This window comes from Kryptolebias marmoratus, linkage group LG21, assembly GCF_001649575.2.
Source record: "Kryptolebias marmoratus isolate JLee-2015 linkage group LG21, ASM164957v2, whole genome shotgun sequence".
NCBI lineage: Eukaryota > Metazoa > Chordata > Actinopteri > Cyprinodontiformes > Rivulidae > Kryptolebias > Kryptolebias marmoratus.
The window spans coordinates 15,077,864-15,100,673 of NC_051450.1; the positions used below are offsets into that span (position 1 = coordinate 15,077,864).

A 22,810-nucleotide genomic window follows, 5' to 3' on the forward strand; every position below is an offset into this window, starting at 1 on the left:
TGGAGTTTATTTTTACAGTAACCGTAGATTTGCACTAAAATGTAGTAATGATATAATTTGATTTTTATTCTTAAAAGCAAGGGCATCATTGCTTGTTTTTCTTGATTAATAAGGGTTCTAAATCAGCTGCCATCAGTAGCAATTTGGGTTTTTTTTTCTGTTGTAATCTTTACTTTTGATGTGGTTTTAAGAGGGGCAAAAACATTCAAGTATTTTTTCAAGTATACAATGTATTTCTTTATAGTTATGCAAGCTTGTCATTGTGGTATTTTTGAGTCATTATCATCTTGATTGCGAAGCTCCATAAAAAACAGTTCAGCAGACTGAAACTGAACACAAAGTATAGAGCTGAATGCTTCAGATTCATTTTGTCTGCAGCCACATAATCAGTAAACATCAGTGGACAGGCTGGCAGTCGTACAGGGTCATGCCATCTCACTGCCTCCCCCACCTTTGACAGATGATGTGGCCTATTTAGAGCATGACCCTTCGTCCTTGCTCCTCCAAACTCTTCTTCCAGTAATTCTGCTATGAGTTTATCTGAGATTCATGTCTTATGAATCTTGTTCAAAGTTTAGGCAGTCTTTTTTTTTTCTTAAAAATTTTCAAGCCATATTTTATCCAGCCCATCTGTTTGAAGTATTATCAGGGTCAATACTATAAATTGAGGTAAACCTTCAATGTTCATAGATTTTCAGGCAGTTCTTAAATGCAAACCTTGTTTGTAATGCTTTAAAAAATGTCCTGGCTTTGTAAATGATCCTTTCCTAGAAGAATATTCTGCACTCATCCACTTTAGTGATCCTATGGATCCTATAGGTACTGCTAAGCCCTTACTTGCGCCTCCCCTTTTTAAAATGAACAAGGCTGTTGATTCAGCTCCTCTGAAAGTTTATGTCATTTTTTTGTGTTGACATAAGAAAAAAAAAGTTGAATTTTTGAGTTATTGCATCTGAAACTTTTTTTCAGGCTGCAGAATTTGAGTCAGAAACTTTGGTTTTATTGTTGAACTCCTACACTTGAAGTCATCTGAGATCAGTTACCTACACAGATAAAAATAAGTGTAAAGCTGTTTGTTTTCTGCTATGCTATGCAAACTGCAGATAGACACATTTATGTATTTTCAGACTATTTTAAACCAGCCACTTGGGAGCACAAGGCAATGTATCTCTCGTGCCGGTCCCAAGCCTGGGTAAATGGGGAGGGTTGTGTTAGGAAGGGCATCCGGCGTAAAACACTTTTGCCAAAACAAGCATGCGAGTACATCCAGGTGACACCATACTGGATCGGACAAGGCCCTGGTTAACAATGAACACCACCGGTGCTGTTTACAAACAGGGTGCCGGCAGAAATTCTGCAACTGTTAGTCGAAGACCACGAGGAGGGAGACGTTCCAGGAGACAGAGGGAGAAGAGAAAAGTCAAGAGCGTAGGACTGAGAGTAGCAACTCTAAACATAGGGACAATGACAGGCAAAGGCAGAGAGCTGGCTGACATGATGCAGAGGAGGAAGGTAGGTGTATTATGTGTGCAAGAGACTAAGTGGAAGGGCAGCAAGGCTAGCAGCATTGGGGCAGGGTTTAAGCTGTTTTACCGTGGTGTGGATAGGAAGAGAAATGGAGTAGGGGTGGTCCTGAAGGAGGAGTTAGCAAGGAATGTAGTCGAGGTGAAAAGAGTTTCAGATAGGATGATGTGTCTGAAAGTAGAAATAGAAGGTCTGATGTTCAATGTTTTCAGTGGTTATGCCCCACAGGTTGGATGTAATGTACAAGTGAAAGAGGAATTCTGGAAGGATCTCAATGAAGTGATAGAGAGTAATCCCAGGGAGGAGAGAGTGGTGATCGTAGCAGATCTGAATGGACATATTGGTGAAGGAAACAGGGGAGATGATGAAAGGATGGGCAGGTTTGGCGTCAAGGAAAGGAACCAGGAAGGACATATGATGGTTGTTTTTGCCAAAAGGATGGAAATGGCTGTAGTCAACACCTATTTCCAAAAGAGTGAGGAACACAGGGCGACCTATAAGAATGGAGGCAGGAATATGCAGGTAGACTGCATTCTGTGTAGAAGAGGTAACCTGAAGGAAATTGTGGACTTTAACGTTGTGGCAGAGGAGAGAGTGGCCAGACAGCATCGAATGGTGGTGTGCAAGATGACTGATGTGGTGAAGAAAAGGAAAAAAGTAAAGGCAGAGAAGAGGACCAAATGGTGGAAGTTGAGGAAGAAAGAATGCTGTGAGGACTACAGAAAGGAGCTGTTAGAGGCTTTGGGTGGTAAGAAAGAGATTCCAAATGACTGGGCTACTACAGAAACAGTGATTAGAGAGACAGGTAGGAAGGTACTTGATGTGTCATCTGGACATAAAGTAGACCTGGTGGTGGAACAGTGAAGTGCAGGAAGTTATCCAGAGGAAGAGGTTAGCCATGAAGAAATGGGACAGCCTGAGGACTGATGAAAGTAAACAGGAATATAGGGAGATGCAAAATAGGACAAATAGGAAGGAAGCAAAGGCAAACCAGAAGGTGTATGATGAGTTGCACAAGAGGCTGCACTATACTTTTATAGCACTATTAACCAACAGAAATTGAATGAAATGGAAATGTATATTTTTTAAAAATCAGACAGTGAAAAAAAACCTCTTTGACCTTGTTTATCAGCATTAAGCTTCACATTCCTGTGAGCTGGTGATGCATGAAAAACTATGTGATTTCAAGCTTTCCCTACTTCCTGTGGTTTCTGCCCTCCCTGGTTGTCAGTATTGGGGGAGGTGAAGGAGTTGAGCTCTCATGTGTTCTTCATAATGACCACAATGCATCTTTGGAATTATTCTCTGTACTAATTTTGACAAACCTTCACCTTCAAAAGACTAAATTTACTCAGCCATCTCACACAGTGGACCTACCACGAAGTTCAGGTTTACTCTGTAATTTTACCAGCAAACTAATATTACCCAGAGCAGCACCTGACCAGTTTAACAGTGAATGCACATTATTTCTGCCTCCATAATTGTCATGGAATAACTAACCTAAGACATTTTCTACTGAGGCCTACAGTGTCCATACACAGCAATTTCAAGGCCACATTTTAGTGTGGTTTGTTCATAACATGTTGAAGCCTGTGGACTGTAGTTTAGCTCTTAATCTCAGTGTGTTGACATTGTACCTGTATATCTTGTGGCTGAGTGCCACAACGTCTGGGTGCCTAAGTATGTGCCCTTTCACCCTTTCTTTAGTTCTGTTTTGAGGGCCTGTGAATAAAGGTTTTTCTTATTATATTTAAAATTAAAAGTACCTGGCTGTTGCTTTTCAGTAGTAGCTGAGGCACAGTGGTACAAACATAAATTGGAGGAGTTTGTTTAATGCTGAAGTAAAAAGTAATATCGTGAAATTTTAAAAATTGAAAACATTAAGAATTTTTTGAGAGGGACTGATGGTCTCTTTATTTCTCCACATTTCTTTGTCACAAACTAATACAAAATCAAATGCAGGCATATTTTCTGCCTCAAATAATATTTATTTTAATACAAAAAAATTAATATATACCAAAGAAGCAGTCAAGATACAAATTAGGTAAACTGATTAAGAAACAAGGACCAAGAAACAGACATCCTGTGAGACAATAATTTTCAGCCTTCCAATCAGGTGAACAAAAATCCTGACAACTTTGATCCACCTTACTTCACTATGATTTTTACTTCATGTCCGTTTTTTATGGTAAAATTTTATGACTCGTTTAGCATATGCTTGGAATGAAATCTCTCTCGTGTTATTTTATATTACAAGAGACTCTGATCATAGCTAATTCCAAAATTTGCAGAAAATAGGACAAAATGAGGGCTAAGGCAGTGCGCCCGGATGAAGTCAGAGTGCCACAGCATAGGACCACAACATTCAGTTTGGAAGATTGTTTTTTTTTTTTGTAAATGCAACAGAGGTATTCAAGGAAAAAAGGAAAAAAAAATCCCTCAATTGTGGTTGGTCTTTTAAGCTGGAGCCAAAGAACCAATTAGAAGGATTAGAGTGGATCACTACTGGTTTTTGTCTTGATGTGTTGTGGTCACCGAATTGCCAGTCTGGTACTAGACTGCCTTTTTCTCCTTAGAGGGCAATAGGTTCACTTGGACAGGCCCAAAACAAACACACACGCCCTGAGGAATTCTTCATCTTCCGTTTTTGATAGAACTCGAGGACAAAGTGCGAACCACAAATCTAACAAAAAGCCACACAACTTATAACAGGCAATTAAATGTGACTGATGGACAGACAGGAACTGCTTAGACTCAAGTCAGAGGCAGCTGTGGGAGCGTTCTCATAAAGCAAACTATACTACAGGGCTGTGTCCCCTTTCTTTATGAATGAATGCACCCGATCTGAAGTGCTGCATCTACTTATTACTACTACTTATTGAGTTTATAGGCGTCATAAATATAGATTCACTTACTGAATAAAAAGTGTTGTGGTTGATGAATATTATTTTTTATATGAACCTGACTTATATTCTGCAGCTGATTCGAATCCCTGAGTAATTTACCAACAGTCTTTTATCAAATCACAGGTTCGGAGAAGGTCCTCAGTGTGTTCTGAACATTGAAATCCCCTGCCTTTTTTGTGGGCACCTTTGATGTTTAAAAAGAAGCACATTGATTTTTTTTTTTTCTCAGATTCTCTTGCTGGGTGAAACCACAGTTGGCAGACTGCACTGTTATTGACTTCCCAGGGTTACCTAGACACCAGAAAGCAAACAACACTGGCATCTCATACTTAATTTATGATCTGTGTGCTTAGTTTTAATGTACAGAACTTTTTAGACCATTTCTTTATGCCAGCAAGGTAATGATCCATGTTACAACAATGATTTCTGGTGTTACCTAAAAGTTTGCCAGCTTTTCTCAAACGCCTGAATCCTTTATTAAGATGAATCCATGGATTTGGACAAAATGTTTTTTAAACATATGCACCCAAAAGAGTTTCATTTGTTTGTTTGAATATAGAATATTGTGTTTTAATAAAGATTAAAATCATTGAGTTTTGGCATATACCGTGAAACTTATCCCAAGTCTGAAACATGGAGGTCATTTTATCATGGTTTGGGCCTTTTTGTTGTTTCTGTGCATTGGAATGGTCATATATTCTACTTAGATATGCGCACAGTGTTGCATAAATCCTAAAAAAAGCATCCATTTTTAATATTTTATGACCCAATGTATAAAAGTAAGCTAAATTTGAGAGAAAGTCTTGTAAACATGGATGGATTTGAAACAATAAAAAGTCTTTGATGATTTCATTTTTGTTATTTGCAGGAGAATTACCCTTGTATTATTAATATTATGCACACAATGCTTTCTTTTTTGCTTTCATTTAAATCCCCATGAATGATTTGTAGAGAAATAACAGTGATGCCTTTTTGACTCAGACATCAGTTTATTTTGATTCATTATAGAAACGGCAAGTGTGGGTGGCCACTCTTGGTGCTGTGCCAAAAATCATAAAATAACTTTATTTACAAGCAACAAGGAAAGTGACTGCATGTGAACACAACAGGGAAAAAAACGTCTGACAAAAAACAAACATTGGGACTTTTCTAGCAAGCTGGCGGTTTTACTGCTCGTTTGTTTAAAACACTGGGATCATTTTTCTCTTTATGTACACAAATGATTACCTATCTTCTCCTAATTCTTCCAAATTATATGCAGATGCCTCCCTAATTTTTGTTTATAAATTGATAACTGTAATAAAATCACAATATTCTTAAAGGTAACAACAATATAACACATTTCTGTGCATTCATCAACATATAGCTTTACTTACTCTCTGTAATGTTATGATCAATTCATATCTTACCTGTTGTAGATAACTCTGAACAACTTTGTTTTGGAGGAACAGTGTTCAATTTCGATCAGACTGAAAAGCTAATGACAAGTTCAAGCAGGGCCAAGATCTTATTTTATTTTATAAACCTTTACACAGCTGTCAGTTTCACATTACAAGGCTACTCCACCATAAATATTATGATACTGCTGCTGGAATTGTCCCAGGTTAAGGATGGCAACAGTTTACTTTGGTTTTGGTCCCGCTCAAACTCACCATTGGCAAATCAATGTGTCCAAATTTAGGTTGTTCAAAGAACAATTTACAACAGATATTGTTTATTGTTCTTCAAAGAGCTAAATGTCTGAACATGTCGACTTCAGAAATGAAGTTGAAGTTCAAAACCTAGGGGCTCTTAGGGTCTGAACGCCAACCTTCTTATTGCCACTTTTATTGACCTAAGACACGTAGACTTTGTGTACACTTGGCCAGACACACCCTGACACCAGAATACCCTACACTACCATTCTTTCATCTGCAGCTCAGCTTCCAAAGAACTGATTGAAGGAGCAAAACCAGACCAAACACACTGAAAGATCATTTAGGAGACTCCAAAATAGCTCATAAAAGGCATGTTTTGATATTTCTCTGCTAACTATAAACAGAACTTCAGTGGCTTCTGACAACTCCCTGTCCTCCACCCATCTTCTGTTCCACTTTTGTCTTCTCCATAAATCAATATCTGTCTGGGAGTGTGGGGCTGCTGATTGTTTTTACAGGGCATAGCTGTGTAATTTGGATAAATGGTACGTGCAACCAGTTTACTTTGAGATGGTAAACAGTCTGGCTGGTAAAAAGGGAGTGTGCTGATAGTCTCATAGCATACAATCTGCTATAATTAGTATTTTGGACTTGGAATATATTTGATTACTCACCTGGAAGATAGGTGTGATGACAGGCTTGTAATAATTGTGCTATTTTTGTTGAAACATAAGGATCACTTTTGCCATCTCTTGTCACACCTGGTATGTCTGATTCTCTTCTTTTTTTTTGCCACATATGAGATTAGATAGCAAGAGAGTCAATATAAGAGTCACACATACATATTTTGTACATGGTTCTAACAACTCTCAGGGTGTATTTTTGGAATACAGCAAAGCTTTTTCACTGTTGCTAGATGTTGACAGAAAAAAAGAATGCAGAATGAAGAACTGGTGCAGCCCTTAAACTTGCAAAATGGCCATTTGAATATATAGCACAATAAAATAAGTTTTTTTTTAAACAAACCAAGTACAAAAATAAACCTGCATCATTTGCTTGGATTTATGATAAATTGATTCTTAAGCAGAGAGGATGATCAAGCTATTCAAACTGCAATAAAAATGAAATAATAAAGAACTGAAACACTACTGCCCTTCAAGAAACTACAGAGCAGAGCCACAGAGCAACTTTTGCTTCGAATCTTGCAAACATTTTTTTTTCTTAATGCTGTTTTATTTTTCTCACCCCAACAAACACACATATTTTCTAAATACTTTACTCTTTAAAACCATTTTTTTTCCCTGTAATATTAGTAAAATAACAGTAACATTTTTTTACTATTTTTGTTTAAACACAGCTGAAGATGAGCCGCTCCCCATACATCCATCACTGCACAACACACACACAGACTCAAAAACACAGCTGTACTGAAGCTTCCCTTACTCAGTCATTGACTCATTCTGGTACTTTTCCACTAACTCAAAATTGCACTGTGCCTGAACTCAGATACCCCCACCCCTCCTGTTTCCGCCCTCTTCTGCAAACATAATTAAAGAAATTTACGGTGAGTTAGTCATACGGCACCATGTATATAGATACTACACACACACACACATTGCTGTCATTCTTCATATGATGTGCTTTCAATCAAAACATGTACTGCATTCCTTACAGGTGGCTGATTCTTTGTGAAAATTACAGAAAGGAATTAGATTCTTCAGTAGTTGTAACATTTTCAAAAGCTTTATTTGAAGACACAAGATGTCGTCAAGTGAAAGAAGAACGTAATAAATTATTTTTTTTCTTAGACAAATCTTGACCTGAAAGTACAGCACGTTTAACAGTCAAGAAAGTCAAATCAGTTCTCCTTATTAGAGAAAAAAAGAATAAAAAATAAGTTAAATGACCATCACTTAAGCACCATTGTTTATGCTGAGTTAGCGCCACATTCAATGAACTCTTACCCCAAATATTCTTTATTCTACAGTACTTTCACTCAGGTAAAAGTAATCAAGATCAGTTTTTAAAAGGAAATGAGACAAGAAAAGAAAAAGTGTACAGAAGAGACATTAAATTTAAAACCAAAAAAATCTGCAAGCAATTATAACAAGTGTTTAGTCCCCCAATGCATGTTCCTCTATACCACTGACGTTTAAGGAAATACTGGACACCATACAGGAATCTGAAGGTTGAACTGAGTACAGTGTTCTCACAAGATGGCCCCAGAATAAGTTTTAACATTTAGTCTTATATTTTAGTTTTGTATTTCCTTACACCCAGAAACAATTGTTTTCAGGATTGTTTTCTTGGTCTTCAATTTAAGATTCTACAAAATTTGTTGTTAGGGAAGCATATATTTGAGACTTAATTTTCTTCCCAAATTCCTATGCCACTGCTCAAATCTTGATGACCATTTGTAATATGTCAGGTTCTCACATTTTAATGCCTCTCTGGGGGTCAACCTGTACCAAGCTTTGTACAGTTTACACAATCAAGCATCAAATTTCGAACTGACGGAACTCACCATCACAGAGGCAAGCCATAAAAATGCAATGTATATATATTATAGGTGTTGTTGTTGCTATTATTAAAATTTTAACAATCACTAAAGATCTACAATTACTTCAAAAGAAAATTTCATGTAATGGACTTGTTTTTTCTTCCATGATTCAAAAACAAAAGGTTATGAGTATAATGAGTACATAATTAAAATAAACATTACTGTTTCCAAATAATTTAACCAGTCCAAAGGGGAGCACAGTTGCATTGCATGCAAATTCTCCTTGCTTTCACAGGGTTGGACTCCTAATTATGTAGCCTGTTACATTTTTCTGAATTCTTTAAAAAGCACAAAAGGTAACATAGCTGGCACTTATAAATTAGTGCTTTGATTTAATACCTTAAATTGTTAAAAGGGCGGTTTTATAAACAGTACATGAACTGCTCACAAAATGAGCTTTAAACAACTTTTAACCGCCACTTATGATTATTTAGTTTTTTTAGACATGGCTGCCAGCTGTGACCACACACCCACCAATCTCAGACACTTGAATTCTTACATGATTATAAACACTTCTTTCAAATCCATTGTTTAGTCCGGGCCAGAATGTATAGTGTGGTAATGGCTTAATCACTATATTTTACAGGACGCTCTGCAGTTAGTGGTGCATTTGAATTTCTTTAAGTATAAGATCTTCTTTCAATATTATATTTACTTTGTTTTTGTTTTATTTTATTTTCACAGACGATGAGACCAAAAAATCTTATGTTCTATTTCATTTGAAATAGAATATTGCTTTTCTTAATCCTTTCCTCTTTCTGATAAAGCCATTCCTGTGACAATCTTCAACTTTTTCCAGAATGCTTGTTTTCCTGCAAGCGTCTTTGGGTTCAATGTCATCTTTCAGAAGGTATGGACTCAAGGCAGTTCAGAGGAAATGACGGACACAAAGGGCTCTTTCAGCAGCGGAGTGCCTCCCAGTCTGACCTAAGTCCCCTCCCTCTCCACCCCCATCCCCCCAGGTTGTTGCTTTATAGCAGCTACTCAGACATTCAGCCTTCATCTTGGCTTTACAAGGAGCAAAACTGTGCAACTGGTCAGTGAGTCAGGGGTGAAAGAAAACCTCTCATAGGGGAGGAGGCAACTTTCCTGAAGCTGTGGCTGCTAAAAAGTAATGAGATTTGATGAGAAGAAAATGATTTAATCTATGCTTTTATGATCGGAAGTCGATATATCACAATGAGCTGTGGCATTACTTTCTGACGATTGACAGTGTATTAGTTCGCTTCACCCTGCACACGTGCCCCCTCTGTTCTGCCATCAGTCTTACAACCCCCATCTGCAGAGCTTTCATCAGATTACATGTACATGTTTACACACTCGCCCTAAGGTACACTGAGCTACATTTGCACGCATGTAGTTCATTACACCACACCCCCAAACCCTCCTGTGCTTCTTGTTGCGGCAGAGACGTAACAGGCCTGATTGATTCTACATGTGATGTGTTCAAACTTGGAAACAGCAAAAACATGGCATAACTCTGTTTGCAGAGGTGATGAAAAGGAAGCAGGACAAGACCCCACATGTTTAAAAATCCCCCTGAGTGAATGTCTCTATACGTTTAACGGCCAGTTAGAAATCTTAACCAATTCAAGCTATAGCATACATAGTTTAACCACATCTTGTAATCTGGACCTTGAATAAAACATACAGACTGGGAGACACAGACAAACATGCGATTAGTGTGACTTTACCTGAAATACACAAAGGGCATCTGCACATGGTACAGTTGCTTGTTTTTAAAACTACCAATGTGTATAAATAATGGTTACCAACATGATAAAAAAGACAATCTGTGTTGTTAGAATCATGGCAACCTACAGTACACATCAGTCCTGAAATGGAGCTTCATTCTGCCCCTGCTAGCTCCTTAGTTTGCTTTTTCCTAATTTATTAATCTAATTTTGTGTGTTAATTACTTTTGTCACTTCTCTTTCCCCTTTTTACTCTGTTTGACAGAGATTTTTTATGCAACAATTAATTCTTTCAAAGCAATTGCTTTAAAAAAAAAAGCTCCATTGCAAAAAAAACAACAAAAAAATCCAAAATTTGGAGCACAAAGAAAAAAAAACTATACAGAAAAAGAAGAGAAAAAATAATTAGGGATCAATGAAGGACACTGCGATATAGCGTGTGCCGTTAGTTGTAGGTAAGCCTTCGTGGAGATGAGTCAAACGTCCTGGGTGCATAAAGCTCCAGCCTTTTCTTGGTGATTCTATGGAGCAGTTATACCTATGGAATCGGCAACCTCCACCCTAACAAGGACACAGAAGGAACAGATAGAAATCAGCACCTTGGTACTTTTTTATGCAAAAGTTCAAATCTTTTACAGTAGGGTTTGTAGATACCGTTGTCCAACCTCAGTTTGGACAAAATCTAGATTAGTTTGGACCAAATTGACGAGCTAAAGGGACCAGGACCCAAGTGGATTACTACTGTCTAAAGTTTAATAGCAGCTATTTTGTACATTTTTACTTCGCTGTCAATTTTGCATTACACAGACATGGACATCAAATTTTATGGTTATTTGCAAATGCAAATTTCTCCAAAGTGAGGGCTTTCAAAGAGCCATTTACAGCAGATAAGATATTAAATCTTCATAATCATTCCATAAAAACTCTATTTCAAAATCTCCAAAGTAACGCTTTAAGAGGAAAAGCAGTGTAATTAAATTTTTAGTCCATCTTACCTGAAAATCAGTATTTTTGTTATTGAGCGCGATGTTGATGGTGAAGGTAGAGGAGTCATGATGGGGCCTCAAGTAGGCTTGTCTATCAGGTGTGTATTTTACAACAAAGTTCATTACTGCATAACCCTTTCATGAAGAAACAGAAATGCATTGTGTTAATTACCAGCGAGTGGACCATACTTCTATATTAAGTTTGCACCAATACAAAATGGAAATTGTATCAATATTAGCGTTGTTATAATTTGGGAAGGGTTTCACTGTTTTCTTCACTAAGTCAGGCTAACCTTTGTGTAATAGCCAGAGAAAACCTTTAATGTGACAGGGGATATGAACTCTCGGATGAAGTGTAACCACTCTTTGTCGAACCCAATTTGCTTCATGTGAATGTCATCCGTCGGCACCGTCTCATAGCCCCCAGCTATCCGACGGTCCTGAGAAAAGCAGAGAAAATAAAAATAGTATGAATAACTAGGGAACAAATAAGCCACCATTTTTTTCTGTGTGTAATAGCTTTCAGTGTGATGAAAATTATGGTGATGATGTGTCTGTGTGTTCTATTAAAACCACAGACTGAGCTGTTGTCTGCCTGGTCGAGGCTTAATGACCCATCAAGTGCAGCCTTTTCTAAACAGTTAGTCAAACTTTCTGCACATTTTTAGTCTCAGACCAACTTTCAGACACATTAAAATATCAGTTCCAATCTACATAAAACAAGCCACACAAATCAGAAACACCACAAAATTCAAAAAGAGCATCATCATTGCTACTTTTAGAATTCAACTCAAATTCTGGACAGACATGATGATAGCTGTTTATGTATGTGAACAAATCTTGTGTCTAAGTTTTGTGTGGTAAAATTAACAGAAAGGATCATTACTACTTACTGCTTTACAAACATTTACCCCGCAAAAACATAATGATAATAATGACAATAAAAACAGCAGTTCTTTACTAATGTTAGCATGCAAATACTAAACTGCATTATTAATAAAATACACAAAATATGACGACTGAAAACATTTAATTTTTGTCATTGTGTTGTACCAAGATAGTTTTTTTTTTTTTTTATTTATTAACACTTATTGTAAAACAACAGAACTACTGTTTCAACCCAAGAATTTTTCCTTCACGTAAATATTTTTAACACAGAGAGAAAATAAACAGAAAAAACTTGACAAAGTCCTGTGTTTGCAGTGGAATTACTGCACTATATTCAGGAAGTCTGGACCAACAATACTGACCTCATGTTTGCCTCCAGACCACGAACCATAATGCTCCATCTCCTCAACTAGTTCGTCACAGGCCCTCTCTGAGAAGACCGGGAACCAGAACACATCTGGACAAGGCTGCAACACACACGCACACACACATGCACGCAGACATAAATAACCACTGAGAACAGATTTGAACACTTTCACCTGGACTTGCAGTTAGTGTAATGTAACACCCAGACATGTTAAAACCAGACATTGGGACTTCTAAGCGACATTATGTCACTCTCTCTGAATCTGCATTTATAACTTGGGCGCATGTAGATAAAAATATCAATACAAAACCTCCTCCAAGAAGTTGTCAGTGAAAATCTGAGTGTAGTTTTGGTGGATGTACTTCTCTTTCCAGTCCTGCAGACAGAGAGATTTTCAGATAAGTAGGCATTCTTTGGACTGCTTGATGACCTGCATACCTCACAAAGCTAATCCCTCCTTCCCACAGGACAGCTCCAAGCTTTTGTTCCCAAAAGTAGCCCAATCAGTCTGGAAATTTCACACACTCGAGTCTCATATTGTCTCATGTGTCTAATTCTTTCATTATGACAAAAATCTTTTTTAGATTATAATGACTTACCACCGGGTTTTCAAATATTTGCCACAAGTCGCTGTTGTAATGAGAAATGTTATAATTGGCTGTAGAAATGAGCCTTCCAAAGTCATAACGGTTGGTTATGTACATGAAAACTCCCTGCAGCAAACAAAGAAAATGTCTTAGTTTTATATAAATTAGAGAGAAACAATTTGTAATGTCACACACAAAATATGTATAACTATGATACATGCAGAATTACAGCAAAGTAAACTCGTAAGTGGTTTCTAATTGCATTGAGCAAAAAGAAAAAAATATTTCTGTGTATTTAAACACATTTAACTTTGAGTTTAAACGCACAAAAGGAGTATATAAATAATCTGAGATTATTTATGAACAGGCTTCCCTGACTTGCCTTGCTATGGTCAAGGTACAGTCATAAGGGAGGGAGGCAGGAACAGTAGGACAGCTTGGGATAAAGCATGTCTGGAAAAGATAATCTGTCTAAGGTGAAGCATGGGGGGATGTTGTGTAGGAGTGGTTCTGGACTCACTATCAGACTAGGCTTTGATAACTGCAAAAAAATTCATCGTTCTGCAATTTTGTGGCGCAAGTTTCCAAATTGCTAATGTCTGAAATCATCTTGTAAAAGCTGTGATTTGGACCAGATGCATTGCAGTGAGCCTAGTCTGAGATCAGTCAATCAGTCAGTGTGTTCAGTGGAGGGGAAAGCTGGTTACACATGTTTGCTGTGATGTTTAGATTTTTAGGGTAAAGCATCAGGACAGGGGACTTGCAAATGGATTGACTCTCCAACCTGATTTGGGATCTTGTCTTGAAGGTAACTATTGAAAAAGCTCAAACAAGTCTCTCTCACTCTAACTGAGACAAATCTGCTTATAAATGTAAATTTGTAACACCACACAAATGGTCAACATCAATTTCCAAAGAGCTACCACCCATTCTATATTACTGTGCTGTGATATAGGCAGCAACATTGACAGCACCTAATTATTAAAATACACACCCCAAAATAGTGAAGCACCAAGAAGGAATGGTCCAATTTATGTCTAATATTGTACACATGTAGGCCAGTGATGGGAATATAAATTATATGATTTGCAAGGGACTGGCACTTCTAGAACTGGCTCCAAGAGACATAAGTGCTGGTGCCATGAGTGGAAGGACGGTGTTATCAAGCAGTTGCTGGAGCATCTAACAGTCAATCTAAACAGTGAGTGAAGGTCAAAAGACACAGAGTATGCCTTGTAAATACATTAGACACCATTACCAGCCCTTTACAGCGTTTGATAAGAGTCACATTGTGGGTTTGCATCAGGTCGGGTGGACATAATGTGAAATTACCCAGCATGTGGGAGGTACAAATGTCACAGGGGCCTGATGTTGAAACAAATGGGTATGTAAGAGCACCCACACACATCCTGAAAATTATGTTTGCTCAAGACAAACCAGACTAAGATTGCCATATCATGGCCCAAGCATTACAGAACCCCAAGACATTTGTGTTGCCATCCAGACATAGATATCACATACTTTAAAACATCCCATGTCATCTTACATTGTGTCTCAACAACTGGCATCAGCTGGACTTTGTCTTCACTGTTCCATTCATAGACTGCCATTAACCCCAGAGTGGAGCCATGAACTAATGAAGAGATGCATTGGATCAAGTTCTGCATTACCACATATAACTATTGTTTGAGCTTATGGGCACAGAGAGGAGGGAACCAGTTTTGTTAATGTTGTGAAGAAACACACTGGTGTTACTCCTCAAATCATGGTGTAGGACACCACAGGTTATGACTTCAGGTCAAATCTGGAAGTGATTAAGGGGACGCTGGCAGCACAGAACTACATAGTTGACATCCTGCATCTGCATTTCCTACCCTTGCTAAGACAGTACCCTGGTACAGTCTTTCAACTAGACAATGCATGTCCACACAACGTTTATTTATGAACTACCTACATCATGTTAAGGTCCTTCTGTGGCCAGCCGGGTCCCACAATCTTTCCCCAAAAAAATGCGTGGAATCAACTCTGATGTTAATTTCAACCCATTGCTGATCTGATTACAGCAGCTGTCGGCTGACTTACTGCAGAAGACAATACAGCAGCTGTGTGATGTCTTTCTATGCTGAATTGCCCCTTGTATCCAGGACCGATACCACACCCTACTGACATGGGGCCAACAGAGTGACCGTGCTGCCAACTCTGTGATTCATTAGATTTGGTATTGTAACCACTGCAGTCATGTGGCTTTTCAACATGGGCCATTTCATATTTTCCATCTGGGTGCTTCACTTTTTTGTTAGATAGTGCATTATGATCCAATATCAATGTAATTTCCAAAAGAAAAAACATTTTTTTATATTAACAACATCAAAACCTAAACAAAATTTGACTTCTTGCTGCTGAGAATTCTTCTAATCAACCAAAACATAAAAAAAAAAGTTTGTCTTTAAAATAAACCCAAATTCATTCATTTCTGAGAGCTATGCCATTGGAAATGGATGTTTCCGAAAGCATAAAAAAGTAAAAGGAGACCTTTGGCGGCCTGAGCATATGGAATGATTCCGGAGAAGGGGAGTCTTTTTCTCTGTGACTGGTCTAAAATAAAGGAAAAGGATCATGTAAATATGATTACATAAACTGCATTATTTGAATATAAAAGACACAGTGACAGCTGAAATGTGCACATGTCACATACTGTATATCCGAACTTAGGAGGAGCAGAAATGCACCTGAATGAAAAAGGAAGCAAGAATCCCTCTGAAGCTGATGTTTTTGTGGGTTAATATTGAAGGAAAGCATGCAGGGTAGCTGCTCAGGTTGAACAGAGGCAACATATAGGCGACACCGAGCACAGCTGAGTGAACAGTTTACAGGTGAACATGTGTAAAAGACAAGACAAATGTTGTCTGCTGGCAAGCCAGACATTGCAACTCACTGAGGTCATAACACTGAAGGTAAAAGAAAGTGAAGAATGATGGAAACAAGTGGAGCAGAAAACCTTAATGCACCGTAGGCAAACTATGAACGCAGAGAGGGTCATGCCTCAATGACAGACAAGGACATTTTGAAACACTCATACTCTCCTGTCTTCGGTTTCCACTGAGCTGTTGACTTTTGTTAAGAATTAGATTCATAGCATCTGTCAACTTGCTGTGTTGAGTCTTTTTAATGTTTAAACAATAATCGTATGCACCATCTTTAATGCTCTAGAACAGAATGTTATGCCATCTTACCATTTCTCTGGCATTTCTACACAGAGCCATATCTGGATCCAGTTTCTCCAGAACAAAGTAGTTCCTTTCTTTAAGTTCATTCCTTAAGACGCTGCCCTTGATGAGGTATATATGTGCCATGAAAGGAATGTTCCACACACCCCTTGAAACAGCAAGGTACAGAGAACGTGTCATTTTGCATTCAAAATTTGCATTTTTGAAGAGACTTTGCTTAAGTTATTATTCACTCTGTCTATGATTTAGGATTTAGTGAATAAGAGAGACTGTGTGGTAAAATAAGTTAGTACAGTGTGGTATTTGGAGACTTTGGTGTCTGTTTGTTTGGTATATTTGTCTCAGATTGCATAGCAGACAATAGCTGTGGGGGATGCACATGTGTTGAGGTTAGTGAGAGTTCTATTGCAATATCTGGATGCAAACTTATTTTTGAACAGTAAGAAAAAAAAAGTAAAATTTGACTGTAATGATTTTCACACCACATGCTTTATTGCTCTGTAAATTACTTCTTGGATAGATTGAAGCTTTAATAAGTCTTTAAATATGCATTTTGGGTTTCAGAAAAACAGGACATGTTTCATATATTTTCTCAGAAATCAGAATCTAAAATGCAGGTGAGGGTGAAACATAACCAGAAATTGCTTTGGACCTGTTTGTGACTTACATGCGTTTTCTTTGTACAATGTCAACATAATCCTCGGAGCGTGCATAATACCCATCCAGACTCAAGGCTCCCCAGAAGTTGGACCACAGCTTGCTGTGACGAGTGACAAGGGGACCAATTATTTTTCTGTGGAGAAGCAAAAGGCAGAGTGGAAAGAAAGAGTATTTCTGTCAGAACAGATAAAACTTGGGGAAACATCACAGACAGCCAACTGCCTAATGTTCTGGTTCTTTGAGTGGTAAAACCATTGTGATGCTTCGGACAGAATAACCTGGGAAAAAAAAAACAGTTCTAATACAGTAACAGAGCGTAGACATGCATAATGCAAACCAGATCTGGCCATTATGCTGGACTAAATTTTTAAATAAAGCAAAGCAAGCATGTCTTGCTTCATAAGTGCTTTTCATTATACATCTAATTATTTTTTATTTTTAAGAATTATGATTATAATACATATGTTTTTCCTATTAAATCTTCAATCTAGAAAATCTAAAAAAAAGTATGATGAAATGTTCTTTTTTTATTTAAAAAAAAAGGATAGGCTTAAAATAATTTCAATATAAATCATAGTGTTGGTTAGCATTTATGCAAATGAATGCATTATGACAGACTGTTGCAAACCACATCGTCTTGGTTTTCTCCCACAGACCCTTATGCCAGCAGTGAATTCTCATGCTGCCTTTAAATATCCTCGAAAAAGTCATTTTGCTTTGCATGCCTCCAGTCAGTTACAATTCCACTGCTAAAGCCACAGTGACATCCAGTTTATGGGAAGGTTCCTGCCCAATCGTGAGCCATAAAGGAGAATAAAAGGGTTTGTGTGTTTGTTTTTTTGTGTAATGCTAAGCGGCATTTCTGGGTTGGTGTGACATTCTCCTTCAGTGTTTCCATGTGGCCGGGCAAAAACAGGAAGCCAGAGCAGGGTATTTTAAAACTTTAATTAACTTGCCCTGTAAAGTTTCTGTGGGTTTGCCACTTAAGTGATAATTTCAACACTTGAACGATCACGGCAGCTAGTTAGTGTAAGATTACCTGTTTTGCTCAATGAGCAGCTTCAATGTCTGTCGATTGGTGAGCATGACATCTGAATCTATGCTGAAGTAGTAGTTGCACGTGACGTCCTTACGACAAAGATCCCTGAAAATTAAAATACACATAAATATATAATTAATATACAACACTAGTAGTGTTTTAAAGTATAGGCAAAAATAAATCAATAAAACTACAATCAGGCAAGTTACTATTTGAGTAAAATGTTCCAATAAGAGTTTTTAAATCTCCACTTTATGCATTTTTCTATTGTATGAGACTGAATTGAGAAATGAAGAAGACAGTCTGTTGCAATGTGGCCGGTTTACTTAATGCTTTTGTAGTTGTGGATCCTCCTTTAGACACACAAGTGTTGAAGTTAAATTATAGTCCAGCTATCTTTTGTGTCAATGCTTAAGGAAAAGTAAGTTTTGGAAATTTTCAAGTTTGTTCAACAACTTCCTTGAAAAATCCAAACCACTCCAGGATGGATAGTAAATCTTGTGCTGTTTCCTGGAGAAGCCATCTGTCGGTAAATTACTGTCTCTGTACACTTGGTAACCTGTATAGGCTCCTTTTTTTAACTTTCTCCATGTTTTCTTTCCTCTGTCTTGAATTAAATACTATTATGCTCAAGTTTAATCAATTCTGTTCTTCAAACAGATTCTGTTTGACTTATAGTATGCACACATACATTCCCATGTTCCTGGCCTCTCCTTGGCTCAAGTTTTCTTCTGGCCCCACAACCTTGAAACTGTTGAACACATTCCTATTCTCCTCCCAGAATTTCTGGATGTGCTTTTCATGGTAAACCTCCTGAGCAAGAAGCAAACATTAATGACGTTAAGAGGATCCATGCAATCCACAGTTGCTTAAGTAAATCTTAGAGCAGCTGCATGCACTCACATTGTTGTGAACAAAAAGTTTCAGTTTATCTTTTGGATAGTCCAGAGTCAGCAGCCGCTGGAAGAATTCAGGCAGAAACGGAGTTGGCTGCTCAATGAACACTCCCACCAACACATTTGGATACTCCTGTATAGATTAGAGAAAAGACAAATTATTTCTATTTCAAACAACTTGTCGCAGTAACGCAACGTTGTTTAACATAAGTCAAAGGTGATATTTACACTTTAGTTCTCTCATAAATATACTGTAAATCTGCTGCAGATGTTTTACATTTTTCTCCTCAACTGCGTCAACAATGATTTTGGTTATTGCCCATTGCAATCCTACATGTTTGAAATGTACCATATGTCAAGCTTTTACATTATTTAAAATTTTCATGAAGATTATGGGCATACTTTGCATTTAGCATTTGAAAGACTTGTGCACAGAAGAACTCGTGGGGCACCAAAGAAACAGAGCGAAATAAAGGAAGAGACAGAGAAGAAGAAAAACTTTCCCATGACACTCGGCTCCAGCCCACACACGCCAGTCTGGACTTGTGATCTTCTTGACCAGTTCACAGCAAAGGTCTGGGTCAGGGATGAAAAGCAATCCCAGCAATACCATCTAATTTTCAAGTTCCACAATGACTACTTTTGGTTTGATGCTTGGGGAAACCTTCATTTGGCTGCCAGCAGACTGGCAAACAAATGAAGTGGCAAAGATGGCACACAAAAAACACAAGTAAAGCAATTATACACAGCAGTAAAAAGAAACATCCAAGCTTTTGTTTGATGCAGACAAAAGGATAGCAAGTTGTGAAGTTCTCTGGCTGGCAGGCACAGAACTGGTCCTTCAGCAGTGTAACACTTAAAGTGTCAAAAGTTCAAAACAAAAGTGCACAGCGAGCCACAGAGGACTGACTGTGAACTAAGTTCACCCCACCAGAAAGGTCTGGACACAGTGTGACCACTGTTCCCACATGACCTGATCTTCCAAGAGTTTCTGTCCCAAATAAACAGAGGGACAACGTGGAACAGTATGCTTTCCCTGACTTGCCCTTTTTATTATGGCAGTGTTTACTTAGTTCAGTGGGGAAGGTAATCAGGAATCCTTTTATTTAGTTGATTTTTTTCTAACTTAGCTGCTGGTAATTAAGCATATGTATTTATAGAGTCTGCAACTTACAGCAAATTTTAAGAATAGGTACCTCAGTAATCTCTATCTTTTATTGATCTAGGAGGAAAAATTTGTAACACTTTTGCTTTTAAAGAACAATTAAAAATAACTTATTCTTTTTTTTTTTTTTTTGCTTTAGGGTAATATCCAAAAGCAAAAGCAAAGCAGACTGGTGGCATTCTTGACAGCTGCAACCACATAGTCAGAGACATTTCCTAAAGCCTGCAAGTCTTGCCCGACTCCAGCCTTGGCTCAAGTCTGACAAATTTTCAGCATAACCACTGTAACTCACTATAGTGCAAAAAAAGGCATACAGAGGAGCAAACCAAAATGCAGCCTGGTCAACAGTGACACCCCTTTAAATGAGCCCTTCTGAAAACCTCAGAAACCATATCCTGCACCACAGCCATGCAAGGCTTCCCTTTTCCCTAAAGCAGTTCACCTCATACTTGTGCTCTTTGAAAAAGGTCGAAAAGGATGAACCTATTTCTTTATTTTTATTTTTTTTAAATACAGAGTGAGAAAGAATGTCGAGCTCAAGCCCCGAATACGCACCGTTCTTCGCAGTGATGGGTGCCTCCGCGGNAACTCAACTGTTTGCTTATGTGTAAAAAATGGGGTATATTCCTACTGTCTAGAGTCTAGACAATCATTAACAGACAGATAAGCTCACAACAGAAAACACTTTGAAAGACAGAAACTGTTTCAGTCTTTCCTAAATTCACACAAAAACCGAGGCTAAAGACAAACTTTTTTTCCACATTAGCAAGTTTAAAACAAGCATGGCAAATAGGTGGAAACCTACTAAATCACATACTTGTAACTGAGACAGGTCCAGAAGATCATCATCACAATGGCTGCAGCCATTTTCGTAGTTCCATGCATTGGGCACATAGTTAGCCAAGTAGTTCAAGTACATCTGTTGAGGGAGGGAATTCAGAGAAAGGTGACTTTTTTTGCTATAATTAGAATATTTAATAAAATGTTACTTTTGAAAAAAAGCCCCACAAAAAACAATGCCATTCTTGGTACCAAATGTACAGATTATTGATCCTTCAAAAATACACTCCCTTTTAATTTTTTTCTTGTTTGCATAAATGATGGTTTTAAATTATAAAAAGGGGAGATTGGACAAAAATACCTGGATTTCAGACTATTAAATCTTTGAATTCTGAGATGGAGCAATCATGTGATTGATAACACATAGTCTGATCACACTCATGTATTATTTGTGTTTAGTGACTATTACACATGCACATCATGAGGCCATGCTAATTCATGCCAAACTGTGACTGTAGACATTACCACTATGATTGTGTCACCAGACTGAGCCTACAATGATAAAATTTTAATAAAATAATGTCCAGACATTGATCTGGGTCACTCAAACTGCAGAAATGCCTCCTAGGAAATAGATTACATGCTCTACCAGTTAGAGCCTCTCCTGCAGCTGTTTAGGCCTCTGGGAGGAATGACTCAATAGTTTGGTGGTTTTGGTTCATTGCTGAGCAGGTTTAGACACATGCAGCTCATCACGAAACAAAGTTTGGGATGAGTTATAGGAAGGAAAAGACCAGAAAAACTTTATGGAGTGATTTTTCAGTATTTTTCAGACATCTGGGGAACTTTGTGAATCTATCATGTAAAAATGAGTGAAGAAGCAAATAAGAAACACATGGCCAGAAGAACTACATCATTCAATTGAATGAATAATGAGCAGAATATCTGGAAAGCATCCCAAAAACTTTCTGCTACATTTTTCTGAGTCAGAATGTAGGTTAACGTGAAATGTAATGTTCATGATGACTGGTTGTTGGGCAAAGATCTAAAAGAAACCCATGAAGCAAATTCATTTCAAGTAGCCACGCTGTGCCATATGCAAACTACATTAGTCGTGTCCATGGGCAGAACTTCTTACTCACTTTGGTGTTTCCATTGCCATGGACAACAACTGGCAAAGAGTCGTACACTGTGTTTCTTACTCTTACTCTGCCTGTTCCAAACTTGAGAAGCACCTCATCTGCCAAAAGGGTGAGCACAAGATATTTAATAGTAGGTTAGGAGAACTGAAAAAAAAATGGTTGTTTTTCAATGCCAAAACTAAATGTTCTGCTCTTTTAAAATGCTAAAAAGTTAAAGTCAGTACAGAAAAAAACATTTTAATGCAAAGTGTCATTTTTCTCGACTATACAATAAGCTTAAGATTTACAAATTAGCTGGAAAATAAATGAAAGAAATCAGTTTATTTGACTGCTCACCAACGGCCCCGTTCAAGTTCTGGAAAATCTGACACTTGTGGTCCAGAGTCATATTGAGTTTTTCCTGTAAGAGTTGAGCAAAGAAAATGTGCTTGGCTGTCCAAAATCACTTGTCTGAATAATTGATTGCGTTGACACACACAAACTTACTCGCTGTAATGGATCCAGGTATATTTTGGTGTAGAAGAGCTGGTCGTCATCATTCTCATGGAGGTTCCACTGGGAAACTATTCTGTTGATGTATGTGGCATAGCCAATTATACCTGCAAGAAATCAAAAGGGAGAACACCATACCAATGTGTAAATGATTGTGTGAGAGATGTTTACAAGGCTCTACACAAAAGACCATATATTGTGGGCAAGTTTACTACATCTGCTAAATTTCTGGCCTCCAATTTTACCCAATGAGGCATGGA

General features: G+C 37.8%; 1 protein-coding gene across 2 annotated transcripts in view; it reads right to left on the minus strand.

Annotated features, from left to right (window-relative positions):
- Window positions 1-7,791: 7,791 nt before the first annotated feature.
- plod2 (procollagen-lysine, 2-oxoglutarate 5-dioxygenase 2) overlaps window positions 7,792-22,810 on the minus strand; it is a 30,778-nt gene continuing 15,759 nt past the window's right edge. The window contains exons 5-20 of one of the 2 annotated variants that reach the window (XM_017406717.3): window positions 22,545-22,657; window positions 22,395-22,458; window positions 22,059-22,156; window positions 20,954-21,055; window positions 18,979-19,104; window positions 18,767-18,888; window positions 18,076-18,180; window positions 17,044-17,169; window positions 16,383-16,524; window positions 15,682-15,744; window positions 13,162-13,275; window positions 12,873-12,938; window positions 12,558-12,662; window positions 11,601-11,747; window positions 11,317-11,442; window positions 7,792-10,882 (exon numbers count right to left, since the gene is read on the minus strand). In XM_017406717.3, coding sequence (XP_017262206.1) covers window positions 10,727-10,882; window positions 11,317-11,442; window positions 11,601-11,747; window positions 12,558-12,662; window positions 12,873-12,938; window positions 13,162-13,275; window positions 15,682-15,744; window positions 16,383-16,524; window positions 17,044-17,169; window positions 18,076-18,180; window positions 18,767-18,888; window positions 18,979-19,104; window positions 20,954-21,055; window positions 22,059-22,156; window positions 22,395-22,458; window positions 22,545-22,657 — 1,775 coding nt within the window. In that variant the 3' untranslated portion in view covers window positions 7,792-10,726. The remainder of the gene's footprint in view (window positions 10,883-11,316; window positions 11,443-11,600; window positions 11,748-12,557; window positions 12,663-12,872; window positions 12,939-13,161; window positions 13,276-15,681; window positions 15,745-16,382; window positions 16,525-17,043; window positions 17,170-18,075; window positions 18,181-18,766; window positions 18,889-18,978; window positions 19,105-20,953; window positions 21,056-22,058; window positions 22,157-22,394; window positions 22,459-22,544; window positions 22,658-22,810) is intronic. The other variant, XM_017406718.3, reaches the window with a different exon arrangement.